Source organism: Jaculus jaculus, chromosome 13 (assembly GCF_020740685.1).
Source record: "Jaculus jaculus isolate mJacJac1 chromosome 13, mJacJac1.mat.Y.cur, whole genome shotgun sequence".
Classification (NCBI taxonomy): domain Eukaryota; kingdom Metazoa; phylum Chordata; class Mammalia; order Rodentia; family Dipodidae; genus Jaculus; species Jaculus jaculus.
Genome location: NC_059114.1, coordinates 66683551 through 66699329, shown reverse-complemented (window position 1 = coordinate 66699329; position 15779 = coordinate 66683551). Strand labels below are relative to the sequence as shown.

The following is a 15779-nucleotide window of genomic DNA, read 5'->3' as shown; positions in this document are numbered from 1 at the left end:
TGACATAAAGCAGTGGCATTCACAATTTCTTGACTACAAACTATAGAAGGAAATAGTTTACCATTCCACTTAGGACTCATGTGCACAGAATAGCTAATAAGTAGCTGATATAAAAGTTTATTATTACTATTGCTATGTCCAATATAGTCTTAAAACTTTTAATCTTTTGCTATGTTTCATTTTTGTTGTTTGAGATCTATTAACTTGATTTCATTGTCCACTGGGGGTAACAGGCCACTAGGTGACAAGCACAGCTGTGGTTTACAGCTCAACTTCTACACCTCCTGGAGCAGGAATATAGCTCCTTGTTTTCAGGTTTATGCATCCTGCTTCAGAACTGGGGTAATTAGTTATGTGTTGGGGTTCTCTCCAATGAAATTGAATCAAGAAGCCATCTATACCTGGAATACTTCCATGGAGTGTAGCTTGCTTGTCATTTTCTATCATCACTCTCTCTCATCATCTCTCATCTTTCTCTATCATCTCTCTCTCTCTATCATCTAATCTATCATGTGTCATCTGTCCATCATTTCATACCTTGTTTATCACCGTCACACCCAGAACCTGAAAAATTAAAGGTAAAAGTAGAAAATGAATGAGCAATAATCAGAGACACCCCCACCCCAAGGAACCCACCCTTCATCCTGAAGCAGAGCCCTGCGTGGAGTCAGGCTAAAGAGGCTCTAGTCAAGTTTGGTCAGAAGGAAAGATTATAGACTCTTGGAAAAAGTGCAGTAAAAAGCTGTAAAATGAAAAGTCACAATGCAGCTGACCATGGCAGTCATATAGTGCAGTAAAGCTGGTCTTGAAAATGCAAATTTGTCCTGTGAGGCTGATACATTTAGGAATAGTTTTAGTACATGACAACTTCATATTTGCTTTTGTGCAACTTTATCTGGGAGATGAAAGTGTGTTCCTGAACTGATAGCCATGTAAGAACATACAGGTGCAAATGTGTACACACAGACTCAGCTACCTGTGAACTCAAGTGACAGTATGCTGTGAGCCACTCCCATCTGAATTTGGTCTTGAAACTGTCCACTGGACTTCAGAAAGCCCTCCTTCCCTCTAGTGCTTCACAGCTCTTGACATTTACCACTGAATTCAGTTGCTTTAAAGTAAAATGCCAAAATTTTTGTATTCAGTATTTTTAAATTTTAATTTTATTCATTTATTTGAGAGACAGAAAGAGATAGAGAGAGGGAGAGAGAGAATGGGAGAATGGACATGCCAGGACCTCTGGCCACTGAAAACAAATTTCAGATGTATGTACCACCTTGTGCATCTGGCTTACATGGGTCCAGGGGAATTGAACCTCTTTCCTTTGGCTTTTCAGACAAGTGCCTAAACCACTAAGCCATCTCTCCAGCCTGTATTCAGTAATTTTTTTTCTCTAAATTTTATTTATTTATTTATTTGAGAGACAGAGATAGAGGTAGAGAGAGAGAGAGAGAGCGAGAGCGAGAGCGAGAGAGAGAGAGAGAGAGAGAGAGAATGGGCATTCCAGGGCCTCTAGCCACTGCAAATGAACTCCAGATGCATGTGCCCCTTGTGCATCTGGTTTACATGGGTCTTGAGTAATCTACCAGGGTACTTAGGCTTCTCAGGCAAATGCCTTAACTGTTAAGCCACCTCTCCAGGTCCCGTATTCAGTAATTAAAAAAAAAAGTTTGTATATATATATGCATGGTATATGTGTGTATACATTTGCCCTTTCCTTCCTTCTTTTTCTTTCTTTCCTTCTTCCTTCCTTCCTTTCTTTCTTGTTTATTCTCTTTTTCTTTCTTTGCAAGGGGAGAGATAGAGGGGAGAGAGAGAGAGAGAGAGAGAGAGAGAGAGAGAGAGAATGAGAAGGGACATGCCGAGGCCTCTAGCCCCTGCAAACAAACTGCACGTGCATGTGCTACTTTGTACATCTTGCTTTAAGTAGGCACTGGCAAATGGAGCTCAGGTAGTTAGGTTTTGCAGGAAAGCACTTTAAGTGCTCAACTATCTCGCCAGCCCCTGAATTTTCATATATGTGGGCACACACATATGTGGATGGATGTGCATGTGTATGCACATGTGTGTAGAGGCTAGAGGTTGACGTCAGGTATCTTCCTCAATGGTTCTTCATCACAGTTTTTTTTTTTGTTGTTGTTGTTCACTTATTTATTTGAGAGTGACAGAGAGAGAGAGAGAAAGAGACACAGAGAGAGAGAGATTGAGAATGGGCGCGCCAGGGCTTCCAGCCACTGCAAACGAACTCCAGATGCGTGCACCCCCTTGTGCATCTGGCTAACGTGGGTCCTGGGGAAGCGAGCCTCGAACCGGGGTCCTTTGGCTTCACAGGCAAGCGTTTAACCACTAAGCCATCTCTCCAGCCCTCATCAGTTTTTTAAAAATATATTTTATTTATTTGCATGCAGAGAAAGAGACAGAGAGGAGAGAGATAGAGAGACAGAGAGACACAGAGAGAGAATGGGCATGCCCAGGACCCCCAACCACTGCAAACAAACTCCAGATGCCTGTGCCATCTTGTGCATCTGGTTTTACATGGGCACTGAGGACTCAAATATCAGTCATTAGGCTTTGCAGGCAAGTGCCTTAACTGCTAAGCTTTCTCTCCAGCCCTCCCCCTTAATTTTTGAGATAGAGCCTCTCACTGAATCCAGAGCTCACCAATCTGGCTAGACCAGTTGGCCAGCAAGCTCTAGGGATCCTACTTTCTCTGCCTCCCCAGTGCTGGCATTATAGGTGCATGCTACCCGCCATGTATGGGTGGGTTCTGGAGATCCAAACTTGAGTCCTCATACTTGCATGACAGGCACTTTACTGGACCATCTCCCCAGCTCTATATTCTCTAAGATCTGATTTTTTCATTTCCTTATTTACTTGAGACAGGGTCTTGCTATGTGGCCTAGGCTGACCTCAAACTTTATTTCCTATTAATTATTTTCAGTTAGCAAAGAAATGGGTTTCACTGTGACTTTTTTGTTCATGTATCATTATACTTAAGTGATAATTTCCTCTTCCACTGTCTTCCAAATTTCCCTCTCCCTCCCGTTAGCTGATCTCTCCCCCAAATCATCCCTTCTGCTTCATGATGCATATATTCAATCACTTTCTATTGAACCCTCATCCTCTTTTTAGACCTCTTCTTCGCCTCTCATTGTTTCCTTTCCACTTTCATGTCCTACATATACATACACATGCAACATATAAATATATACAAGTATATGTATGCAAATATTTCTCTTCCTGAGTTTGGCTTTTTTTCACTTAACACAATAATCTCCATTTTCTTCCATTTTTTTTTTCTGTGAATATGAGGATTTTATTCTTCATTATAGCAGAATAAAATTCCATTGTGTGTATCATGACTTTTTCCTTATCCTCTCATATGCAAGTGGAGGTCTAGTCTGATTGCTTACTTCGGCTGTTGTGAATGGTGGTGCAATAACCATGAATGTGCAAGGATCTCTGTGGTGTGCTGATTTAGATTCTTTTGAGTATGTACCCAGGAGTGATGCAGCTGGATAATGCAGTAGTTCCAAGTTTCGTTTGTTTGAGGCACCTCCCCTCTGACCTCCGTAGTGGCTGCACTAGTGAACATTCCCACGTGCAGAACGCAAAGGTCCCTCTTTCCCCATGTCTTTGCTAGCATCTGTTGTCTCTTCTTTTCTTTTTTTCATGGTGGACATTCTGCTCTGGGTGAGATGGAATCTCAAAGCAGCTCTTAATTTGCATGCTTTTGCTGGTTAAAGTTGTTGAAAACTTTTAAAGATGTTTCGTGGCCATATAAGGTATTTATTCCTTTGAGAACTGTCTATATTTAATTCATTAGCCAATTTATTGGATGATTTGTGGCTTTGGTGTTTGCTTTTTTTGGGATTCTTTATAGATTGTAAATATTAATCCCCTATCTGAGGTATAGTTCACAAAGATTTTCTTGCATAGTGTGGGATGTGTTTTCCCTTCATTGGTTGTTTCTTTAACTATATTGAAGATTTCACACCAATCCTCTGCCAGTTTTTGGGATTATGTTTTGCATTGTTAGAGTTCTTGCATTATGAGGTTCCTCTGCCTGTGTAAGTGGTCTGCAGATTTTTCCTCTAGCAGCTAGAAATTTCAGAGCAGGCATACGTTGTATTCAAGCAGAATTTCTTACCTCTTTTTAATTTCTTAAATTTATTTTCATTGGAGACAGAGAGAGAGAGGGAGGGAAGGATGGCGAGAAAGAAAGAGAGAGTGAGAGATAGAAAGAATGGGTGCACCAGGGCCACTAGCCACTGTGAACTCCAGACACATGTACCACCTTGTGCATCTGGCTTATGTGGGACCCAGAGAATTAAACCTGGGTCCTTAGGCTTCGCAGGCAAGCACCTTAATGGCTAAGCCATCTCTCCAGCCCCAAATTTCTTATCTCTTGAAAATATTTCTATCTCCCTTTTATTTATAATGTTTCCTTAATTGCTTACTAAAAATTAGTCTAGGAAAACATTTTAAATTTTTTTTGTTTATTATTATTATTTTTATTTACTTATTTGAGAGTGACAGAGAGAGAGACAGACAGAGAGAGAGAGAGAGAGAGAGAGAGAGAGAGAGAGAGAGAGAGAGAGAGAAAGAGAGGGAGAGAATAGGTGCGCCAGGGCCTCCTGCCACTGCAAACAAACTCCAGACTCGTGAGCCCCCTTGTGCATCTGGCTAATGTAGGTCCTAGGGAATCAAGCCTTGAACCAGGGTCCTTAGGCTTCACAGGCAAGAGCTTAACCACTAAGGCATCTCTCCAGCCCTGGGAAAACATTTTTATTACTTTTGAAAATTATCATTGTGGCTAGTTAGCTTTGGAGGCATCAGGGTCATTTCCTGAGTCCCTGAACTCCTGGCCCAGCTTACTGGGTTTTGTCGTTCTCTGCCTGTATCTTGTCACTAACACTTTTTTCTCCTGACTTAGTCTTTCATCAGCAGTTACCTTGGATTCGAGAAATGACAAAATAGATCAATAAGCTCTTTGAGGACAATCATGAGCCTCACCAGATTGATTACCCTTAAAATGAAGACAAATGCCCATGACAGTGAGGCTGCTCCCCATAGCAAGAGGGATTATCTCATGCAACCAGGCTCCTCCCCTCAGGTGACACAATGGCCAAGACCCCCTCATGAGCCCTTGTGGAGCCAGGACTGACAATGACCCGCTAGACCAGCTGTCTGATGCAGGTCACCTGCTCTGTCAGCTGTTTAAACCCTGGCCATTTCCTTTGTCGCTGTCTCCTATGGAACCTTAAGACTTCCTTTTAGTCCCATGAAGGTACACTGGAGGTGGCTGAACCTCCCTGCCTATTTGTTCATCCCAAGGTTGTATATATCACCCTGATACAGGTAACACAAGGAATGTGTTGAAAAATCCAGATTCGGAGACCCATTCCTACATACTGAATTCATAGTCATCTGTGTTTTTAACAGGCTCTTCAGACAATTCTGCAAGTAAGGAATGAGGATCCCTGCCCTCCGCCCTCCCGGCATTTGCTGATATCTATGATTTTATGAAATCTATCTAACTATATTATTATCACTTACATATATGAATGAGATATCACACAGACTCAAGTTTTGGATAATTGATCTCAGCTGGTAGCACTATTTTGGGAAGTTCTGGGAACTATAAGGAGTGGGACATAAGTGGACCTCGTAGGTCATTAGGAGTGGGCCCTTGGGAGTATCTTATCCTTGTCTCTTTCTCTGCCCACCTTTCCTTCCTGTATACTATGAGGCAAACTTCAACAGCACACACTCCTGCTGCCATAATTTTCTGCCCAAGATCATTGGGCCAACATCCACTCAGTGAATTCTCTGTGGCCATAAGCAAAATTAAAACTTTATTCTCTGATTTCTTTAAGGTATTTTGGTTGCAGTAGTGCAACTATCTGGTCAACATAAGTACAAATGGATCAAGTGTGTAGTTTGTACAGTCCCTAAGAGCTGACCCTATAAGGGTGGAGCAAATGCAAGTATAGTCAATGAGAGTTCCCCACTCAGGCCTCTGGATCGAAATAACTTAAGCTGCCTAATCATCTTCCTGGAAAACTACACTTGCAGCTGAATGCTGAACTCCACCCCAGCTGCTTCTTAGGCAGCCACTCTGACACTTGACAGCAGAGTGGCTTTGAATTGAGAATATGTGTGAGGCAGTTTATTAAAGTAATGAAGAAAGTGCTTTGTGGACAGGAAGTGGTAGATCAAGTCCATTTTTATGGCTCTGCAGGTTTCTGGAACTGTTGAAAGGCGTTAGGAGTGTCAGGGTGAATGGGATGAATGCAGAGGGGAAAATGAGGTGGACTGAGTCGCTTGCTGAACACTACCTGAGAACACTGGTCATAGAGAAACAGGATTTGGGCCAAGATGTCTTGATCAAGCCTGGCGAGAAGTTGCTGCTTGGGAGCATGGAGGGCCACAGCTCCATAGACCACTATGAGGTCAGTCTTGGTCAGGCTCTTTTTCCCAGAAAATATGCCCTAAAGATCAGGAAAGAGAGACTTAACAAGTGAGACAGAGGAATTTCCTTTACTCTCGTGTCTTTTCCTAATGTCTTGGACGACTACAGGGTTACACTGGACCGGCAGGTGTGTTCTAAGGCTACTTCAGTGAAAAGCTCTCACGAGCTTCTGGATCTCCGCTTTGGAAGGGGTTGAGTATCCTCAGCATCTGTCTCTTTCACCTTGGCACTGATTGTCAGGTTCGCCAGGGAAGCAGCACTCTTGCTCATTTCACCAGTTCCTCTAGGGTTTCCCTTGGGCCTTAGCTGAAGTATGGGGAGTGGCTGACCTCCTTGGGTCTCACCCCACCGTGGCTCAGGAAATTTTGTGGAAGAAGGGGTGGAAAGATTGTAAGAGCCACAGGTTGGGACAGCATCCTCAGAGGTATTGCGCCCCCTCCCCAGTGACTGACTGCTGCTCTCCTAACTCCTAACCCACAGCCCCAGGGGAATACCGGCAAGTCCCTGAGGAGGGCCCTCAGTGGAATGGAGGCAGGGAGGAGGGAAATAAGGTACCAACACATGATGTGTCCATACAAAGTATATTCGTAATAAAAAAATCTGGACAGGAATGATTAACATAAACCTAAAACCGACATGCTTTCACAACAGCCAGCGCAGTTCTGGGATGATCAGGCTGTAATTCACTGATGCACTCATGTGAACCTCCTTCAGGGAACACAGCGCACGTGACTCAGTTGTGTGTGAGGTCGGAATGGTCAGTGGTGGGCCCTTCCAGGTCAACACTAGTGACAGAAAAAGTGGTATAGACTTGCGGTGCTGCCCGTTCAGCAGGACCTGTGCTTGCACAGTTCTGCCTTGGAATAAGGCATAAGAAACAGTACAGAAAGGAGACATTTGCTAACGAAATAACGTCTTTGCCCTTGTAGTGACCAAGGCTTTAAAGAAGAAAATTTATTATTATTATTTTTTTTACCTTACATCGATTCATAAAAAAATTCTCCTTATCTTGGAATGTTTTAAGAGCTTTTAACACAATATCCAAATGGCTCTCGGCACAGTATCCTACGATAGATGTTATTCCCTGAAATTTGGAGAAAGCGTGAGATTTTGAGCATAATCGTTCATTCCCTAAATGTTAATTAAGCAACATTCTTCTGGTCATTGGGGACATAGCAGGCAAAACCCACCCAAATCCCCATCCTCAGGAATGCACAGCCAGGCACATCGGGGAAGCAGTAGGCATGAAATGATTCTAGTGTGTCAGAGGGTGACAAGTTTCACAGAGATAAGACATGGGGCTGGGGAGATGGCTCGCTTGATTCCCCAGTCACCTATGTGAAGTTGGAGGGCAATTCATTTGTAGTAGCAAGAGACCCTCATGTCTTGCATGCATGCATTGCTTCACACGTGTACAAGTAAGTAACTAAAACTTTTTAAAAAACCCACAAAAAGCAGGAGAAGGGAAGGGTGGCAATGTCAATGGCGTAGTTAAAGATGCATGTACAAACAGGCCCTGAACGTAGTGAAGGGTAAGCTGTTGGGATACCTCCAACAGAAGCTGAGTGCAGAGGTTGTGAGGGTCACCGCAGAAAGTGAATGTTCATAAAGGAGGTTGGTGAAAGTGAAGTCTCTAGGAGTTGGGGTTGGTTTGAGCAGGGTTTTTTTAGGTGATCCTTAAGAGTTTGGTCTTATAATCTCAGGTTGGTGGGCAGTGAATGGATGATTGAGTGGACAAGTGCTTTCATTTTCTGTTAGTTATTAAGTTTTATTGTATTTCTAAAATATCTTTTTTTTTTTTTTTTCAGACGTGGTCTCATGTAGTCCAGGCTGGCCTTGCATGTTAGACATGCGCTTTCCTAGCTGTGCCATATCCCAAACACTTGTTTTATTTTTAATTGTCAGGAAGTGGGCTGTGGGATGCTCAGACCAGAGAGAGAAGCAAATTTGCTCTCTCAAACATTTGCAGTTTCTTTGTCAGAAAAAAAAAAAACACCACCCTGAAATCCATCATTTTGCTGGGTGTGGTGTCACATGCCTTTAATCCTAGCACTTGGGAGGCAGAGATATGAGGATTGTTGTGAGTTTTAGGCCAGCCTGGGACTTCGGAGTGAATTCCAGGTCAGCCTGGGCTAAAGGGAGACATTACCTCAACAAAAAACATAAACAAATAAAACTATAACCCATTACTTTTAGCTATGTTGAAATAAGCAGCACATGAATACGAATAATCTGGACTAATATTTTGAAGGCTCAGTATGCTGCTGAAATGACCTTGCATTTTACATGATTCAATTTTTGAGGACTGGTAGTTTCACGTTTTAAGGCTACAGTACCTTGCTCTCACTCTAGTCTTCCCCATGTCTCTTGTGGATGGCAATTTCACTTCCCTTCAGGACTCATTTCACTATGTTATTCATGCATGCTGTTATATTTCATTTGACTGCAAAACCCTACTGGGACACTATTCTTAGCCCTGACACACTAGCCCCACCTCAACCACTGGAAGATGTTTGGAACAATCCTTGAAAGCCTCTGGACTGATATTCTGGTACCCCACACTTTGGCCACAACCTGAAAAATGCTTTCGGGAAGCTTTTTGCCCTTACATCATAATGCTCTGAGCTTTTTCTCTCCCAATTCATCTGAGAACTTCTTGTCACTTTCCTAACTTTTCTACTTTTTGACTTATGCCTAGTAGCTTTTGTGTCATTTAAGCTGACAAAATCCAACCTCTGGGCCAGCAGACTTTCAGTTTACCCAGCACTCAGCCTGCTGGATGTTACTGAGGAACATGTGAGAAAAAGGCGCGGATTTCTGGTGTCAACCTCAACAGGGCCTTCATATCCTCAGCGATATCTTAACAACTTTCTTTTCAGTTTTATCTCCTCAGTTCCTCAAAGATGTGATTTCCATCTCAGATTTCTTCTTCATGTGAAATTGCTCTGTAAACTCTGTGTATGATTATGGCCTCTGGGATGGGTTCTATCTCCCTTTGTTTTACCTGGGAGGACCTGGAGTTATATCAACAATATGTGGTAGAGCTAACATCTGAATCCAGCTATTCTCACATCACAGTTGCTGCTCTGGCATTGTGATTAACAGTATGGTTAGGAGATAGTCAGTGAGCAAGGTACAGTCACACTACACTTTATTAACCTGTACAGCATTTCCTGAGTGACTTGAACTTGTGGGACACTTGAAAACTTGAAGCTAAGTCAGCAAGAATTTGGAGAAGCTCAGAGGAATGTTATACTTTGGTTTTTAAAGTTTGTGATATCCTAAGACCTTGAATGGGACCCTTAATGAATGCTGACATCTAACACACACTTGCTTTTCTTCCTAGTCTATGCCAGAATGTAAAGAGTAATTAAGATGAGGAAAATAATGTCAAGAGTAATCAATAGCAAGACCTGACAAGGGCAAAAAGAGCAACATGGAAGCAGTTTCAAGCGTTTAATAAAGTCTAGTAGCTCCCTTTATTCATTATAGAAGAAAGAACCTTAAATATCTCAGGATTTCTTAGGAGAGCAATAATACAATACAGTACCAGATTTTTATATTAATGACTTCTGCTGTCCTGAGGAGATATTTGCTTGTTAATAAAATTGTATCCTTTTTTTCTATGGTTGTACATGCTCTGCAGCCTAGGCTAAGTGGATCTAAGCAGAAGTGTTTGCCCAAGTTTCTCTGTTATGCTCACATTCTCTCTAATTGGTGGGGTCATTTGAGTGTAAAATGTCCCCATGCACTCTTATCTCTGAATACTTAATTGCCAAGCTAGTGGAGCTGTTCAGGAAAGAGGTGGAACTTTTAGAAGGTGAAGCCTGGCTAGAGGAAGTGTGTCACTGAGAGCAGACCTTGAGGTGTTAAGGCTCTTCACTTGCTGGTGTCTCTCTGCTTCCTCCTTGATGATGTGATAATGTGACATTGACTTCCTCTTTCTGCCATGTTTTCACTGTAGTATCAGTTCCCATATTGTTGGTGAACCAAAATGCTCAACCAGAAATAGCTGATGGAAGGGGAAGGTTTATTTCAGCTTATAGTTTTGAAGAAAAGTTTCACTGTGGTGGGGAAAGCATGGTAGAGCAGACAGCTAGGTATCACATCTTGTAATATCAGCTGAGAGGAGGGAGCAAGAGTGAGCTCACTCTGAACACTCAGTAGGGCTGGACTAATAGACTCCAAGATTTGCCCTCAGGGACACTTCTCTTCTCGCAAGGCCCCACCTCCCAAAAGCTTCCCCAGATGGGGATCAAGCATGAGGTTTAATCACAAACACTTGAAGCTATGGGGAACATTTTACATTCAAACAGCTACACAGGTGGATTTCCTACATGATGGACTTCCCTTAGAAACTATCAGTAGAATTGAACCCCTTTCCTCCCACAAGCTACTTCTGGCTGGGTATTTTGTCCCAGCAACGAGGAAATCTGATACATTTAGAAACCAATGATCTGTAAGTTCATGCTTAGTTTGGAAGTTCAACGGCATTAATGGTTATCACACTCTTAAACCATGAAAGCAGTACTGACATACATCAAAGAAATGTTAAGTCAGAATGTTTGAAATCCATTTTTCTTCTCTCTCTCTCTGTTTTTTTTTTTTTTTTTTTTTTTTTGAGGCAGGTCTCATTCTAGCTCAGGCTGATCTGGAATTCACTATCTAGTCTTAATGTGGCCTTGAACTCACAGTGATACTCCTACCTCTGCCTCCCAAGTGCTTGGATTAAAGGTGTGTGCCAGTATGCCTGGCCATTTAACATTTGCACAAACTTGGCCAAAATGAAGTATTGGAATTTAAACAGGAAAACCTTATTTTCTTCTGAAAAGCATACTTTCGGATTATTTTAAATGTACTTTGAATAATTCTGGTTAACAAGATACAGAGCTGTCACAGGTTTGTGGGTAGGATAAATGGCCATCACCATGAGAGGATGTTCAGAGCAGGAGACTCCCACCTGTCTTTGGTCCCCCAAGTGGATGGGAGCAGCCAGGAAGTCCTTGATCTGAGAGCTGACAAAGGCTTCATCTTGGCAGGATGCTAAGGTGGTTCCCAAGGCTTTCCAAAGGAATTTCTGCAAAACAACAGATGAGCAGCAGCATCTTTTTGTTTGTTTGTTTATTTATTTATTTTGAGGTAGGGCTTCATTTTAACTCAGGCCATTTTGGAATTCACTATGCAGTCCTAGGCTGGCCTCAAACTCACAGCAATCCTCCTGTCTTCTGAGTGCTGGAATTAAAGGTGTCCATCACCACATCTGGCTAGGATCTTTTTTTTTTTTAAGTTTTAATTTTTATTAACTAGAAATATTGTTGTATGGGAAAATCATGTGTTGGTCCTGTTCCCCACCTCTTCATCCCCATTCCACTGAGGTAGAGTTAAGATCTTACGAGTTGGAAAGCAAGACTGACAAAATGTAAAAGTATTTAACTTATAATTGCTATTAAGCATTATACTAAATACTGTTATGTAGTCTCACATGCTCTCTCTTCTTGACTGTGTTCCTTCCTTACATTGGTCCCCATCAGTGCTCTTCTGCATGTTGTTCAGACCTTGTTCCCCACTACTATCGAAGTTTTCATTCCCTATCACGTCTCTTTATTTGGTTTGTCCCTATGCTCAGAACATGCTTAGAATGTGCTCAATAAGAGTAGGAATTATTTTTGCATATGGCTTTGAGATTCAAATAATTTATGATACATGATATAAGATGAGCACCACTATTTAGAATTTTCATCTTTTCACAAAAATTGGCCAGTCATGGGCTCACCTTGAGATTCTGTATGGCTCATGAATTGTAGCTATTGTGTTGTTATCACTGATGAGCGAGGAAATCTGTGGAACAGGGGGAGAGGCTGGAGAAGCAGGTGGGGTGAGGTTAATGTGTTCAGGAGGCATTGTGCAGACCAGTCTGACTTGGGATGAGAGAGAAACAATAAGATGGAGCTGTGGCTGTAATTTCAACTATTAGAGTGTGCATAGCCTCTACCACAGCCGAATTGGTCTGGGTCATCTATTTCATTCTTGGCTGTCTAGAGAAAAATTCCCCCAGGGTAACACAATTATAGTGAGGAAAACTATATACATTATACAAGAAAATATGAATTGGAGACACAGCTTCTCGGGTCTATTTAATGCCAGCGTGGGGGAATGAAAGGGTCTGAAAAAGTCTTGTGTTACAGAAAAACTTTTGACATCATGAAGAGGAAAATCTAATGTAGGTGCAAAAGGTTATCACCAGGGCTCCTGGAGCTGCTCATCTCTGATTTCCCTGCTGATTCTGGTTCTCTGTATAGTGTATTCTTGCACGGGGACTTGGTGCAGAATCTAAGAACTCAGTAACGCAGTTACTCAGTGGGAGAACATGTGGTAGAGAGCAGAAATCATCTGTTTCTGTCCTTCCTGTATCCCTGTCTCCTGACTGAGGGGCATTGCAGTTCCTCCCAACAACAAAGACACTTTTTTTCCCCAATCCTTGGACCAGCCTTGTGATTTGCTTTGGGCAACAGACTGTGGCAAAGCCACTGTGTGCTACTGTTGAGCCCATGCTTCGTGGGACCTTGTATACCTTGCTGCTGCTACATGGAAGCAAGACACAGCTAGCTGGAGGATAAAGGACTACAAGGAATGGAAACAAGATGTTTGAATTATGAGCATCTCATATGAGCCAAATGCCAGTATCCACCAGGAACCTTACTGAGTTGAGAAAACGGGAGATGAGCCCAGCCTAGCCCAGCCGGTTGTCAAAGTACCAAATTATGGATTAAATGAATGGCTGATATTTTAAACCACTAGGGGTAGTTTTTCATACAGCAATAGCTAGCCACTACACTCTTGCTCTACTTGTGTGCAGCATGAGTGTTGGGAGACACATACATATCTTACTGCTTAATTCTTTTTTTTTTTCGAGGTGGGGTCTCACTCTAGCCCCGGCTGACCTGGAATTCACTCTGTATTCTCAGGGTGTCTTCCAACTCATGGAGATCCTCCTACCTCTGCCTCCCAAGTGCTGGGATTAAAGGCATGTGCCACCGCACCCAGCTTAAAATTTTAAATTATTAAATTGCTCTGCTTCTCTGGGCATGGTAGATAATGCCTGCTCTCCCAACACAAGAAGCTAAGATAGGAAGTTTGTCTTGAGTTTTAGGATAATTTGGTATACAAAGTAGGCTAGTGTAGGACGTAGAGTGAGGTTCTGCTTCAAAAAACAAAGAAATGCCCTGCCTTCTCATTACCCTGAGCACTCTTATAGATCTGGAAGCTTCTGGATGAGTGCTATGACACAGGGAAAGTCTATGTGATGGAGATGAGGTTATGGATCTTGAAAATCTTAATGGGTGTCTACAGGCTTGATAGTTAAATCTGGGAATCAGTGTTCAGAGCCATACCAGAGAGGCAATCAGTGATGGGGATTTAAAAAATTATATAGAACTGAAGGTTATGGATGAATAATTTGTGAGAACACTTAGCATTGGAACTGATGAAACTTAAGGAATATTTTTATAGCGAAACAAATTTATGAATGACATTAGCACAGTAATGACCATGAAAGAAAAGCTTCATTTATACTGAGCACATGGTTAGCCTTTCACTTAGGGACTTTCTACTTCTTTCTTTTTTTAAATTTTTATTTTTGGGACTTTCTACTTCTGTACCTATTGAGCCCTCATGGCACTAAAAACCTACAGATCAGTCTTGTTTCATTTTAAAGATGAGTATTCTGAGGGTCCAGAGAGATTAACATTTTCTCTCAGGCTATAGTAAGAGTACACTGTAGACACTGGATGCAAATTCCATTTAGAATGGAGATCTATAAATGGCAGGTTACAGACACAGGAACTGAGGAACTGTCTTGTGAGTAATCTCCTCTTTGTAAGTTTTTGATAAATTGTAGCAGATTGTTTCTAGCTCCCAACATCACAACCTAGGCATAACAGAACCCAATACATAAGCATGAAACCAGGTCTTTGTCAGAGCTGGTAATTTACCATCTAGTATCCACTATTCTTCCTGAATTTTAGCCAGGCACATACCCTTTTTCCTTGAAGATATGTAGGTGTGGTCATTTGAGAACATTTGGCTACATGTGAGGTGAAGAGAAAAAGAGAGTGCTCAGCTTGGCCACAGAAGGAAGGAACTCCTTTTTTCCTAATGATTCCTTCCTCCCTTGGGCTGCACTACAGATAGGATGGAGCTTGAGAGACATTTTGCATACTAAGGGGGATGCTAAGGTCCCTTTGCTGAAATCACACACACACACGGGCACACACACACACACACCAACCTTCTCAGTGGAGGTATTGCTATAACTGTCCATTTGCTGGTCGAAATCTCGACTCAGTTGGCTGGTCCAGGCTGCATCACTGATTTTCCATAAAGACTCCTTGAGCAACTATTGCAGGAAGTAGGAGTTAGATATACATGTGACTACTTAGTGAGTTTTCTTGGCATTTGTTTGTCTTTTAAAACCATAAATATATACTAAATGCCACTTCTCCTTTCTCAATGAATAACTAACTCTGGAAACTTTTCCCTTTATTTTACAAGGCATTATTTGATATGCATTGAATTCCCATTAAGAATAAAATATATAGAATGTGGAAATTACTCTTTATATAAGTGCTTTCCCTTTGTATCCTCTCTTAAACAAAAATTCTGTAAGGTTTAAAATATAAAGTAATACAACGTTGAACTTAAATTGAAGTTAGTAGTTTTGGATATTTGGAAAAACTCCATTAGTTAATGCTAGAGTGGTTTATTGTTTAAAAGATAAGGGAGCACTTTCAAATAAGAATTAAATGTTATAAAGAACTAAATAGATGTACAGGCACATTTCTGCCCACTTCTACACTCATAAGAGACTATTCTGGGTTTACCAATTGTCCTGACACAGGTGCAGAGTGAGTGAGCCCTCTGAATCTCTGTTCTACTTTAATGAACATGAAGAAAGGCATTTTTAAAAGAAATTTTTTGTTTAATTTTATTTATTTATTTGAGAGTGATAGACAGAGAGAGAAAGAGGCAGAGAGAGGGAGAGGCAGAGAGAGAGAGAGAGAGAGAGAGAGAGAGAGAGAGAGAGAGAGAGGGAGGGAGGGAGAGAGAATGGGCGTGCAGGGCCTCCAGCCACTGCAAACAAACTCCAGATACATGCACCACCTTGTGCATCTGGCTTATGGGTCCTGGGCAATCAAGCCTCAAACCGGGATCCTTAGGCTTCACAGGCAAGCACTTAACTGCTAAGCCATCCCTCCAGCCCCAAAGAAAGGCATTAAAAAAAAACATTTTGGGGGCTGGAAGGATG

General features: G+C 41.9%; 1 protein-coding gene across 1 annotated transcript in view; it reads right to left on the bottom strand.

The window, feature by feature from the left end:
* Nucleotides 1-15779, bottom strand: part of Mroh2b (maestro heat like repeat family member 2B) — a 70126-nt gene that overhangs the window by 29191 nt on the left and 25156 nt on the right. Inside the window, exons 18-22 of the mRNA XM_012947505.2 lie at nt 14763-14870; nt 11436-11552; nt 7452-7559; nt 6342-6494; nt 538-564 (exon numbers count right to left, since the gene is read on the bottom strand). Of these exons, the coding sequence (XP_012802959.2) occupies nt 538-564; nt 6342-6494; nt 7452-7559; nt 11436-11552; nt 14763-14870 (513 nt within the window). The remainder of the gene's footprint in view (nt 1-537; nt 565-6341; nt 6495-7451; nt 7560-11435; nt 11553-14762; nt 14871-15779) is intronic.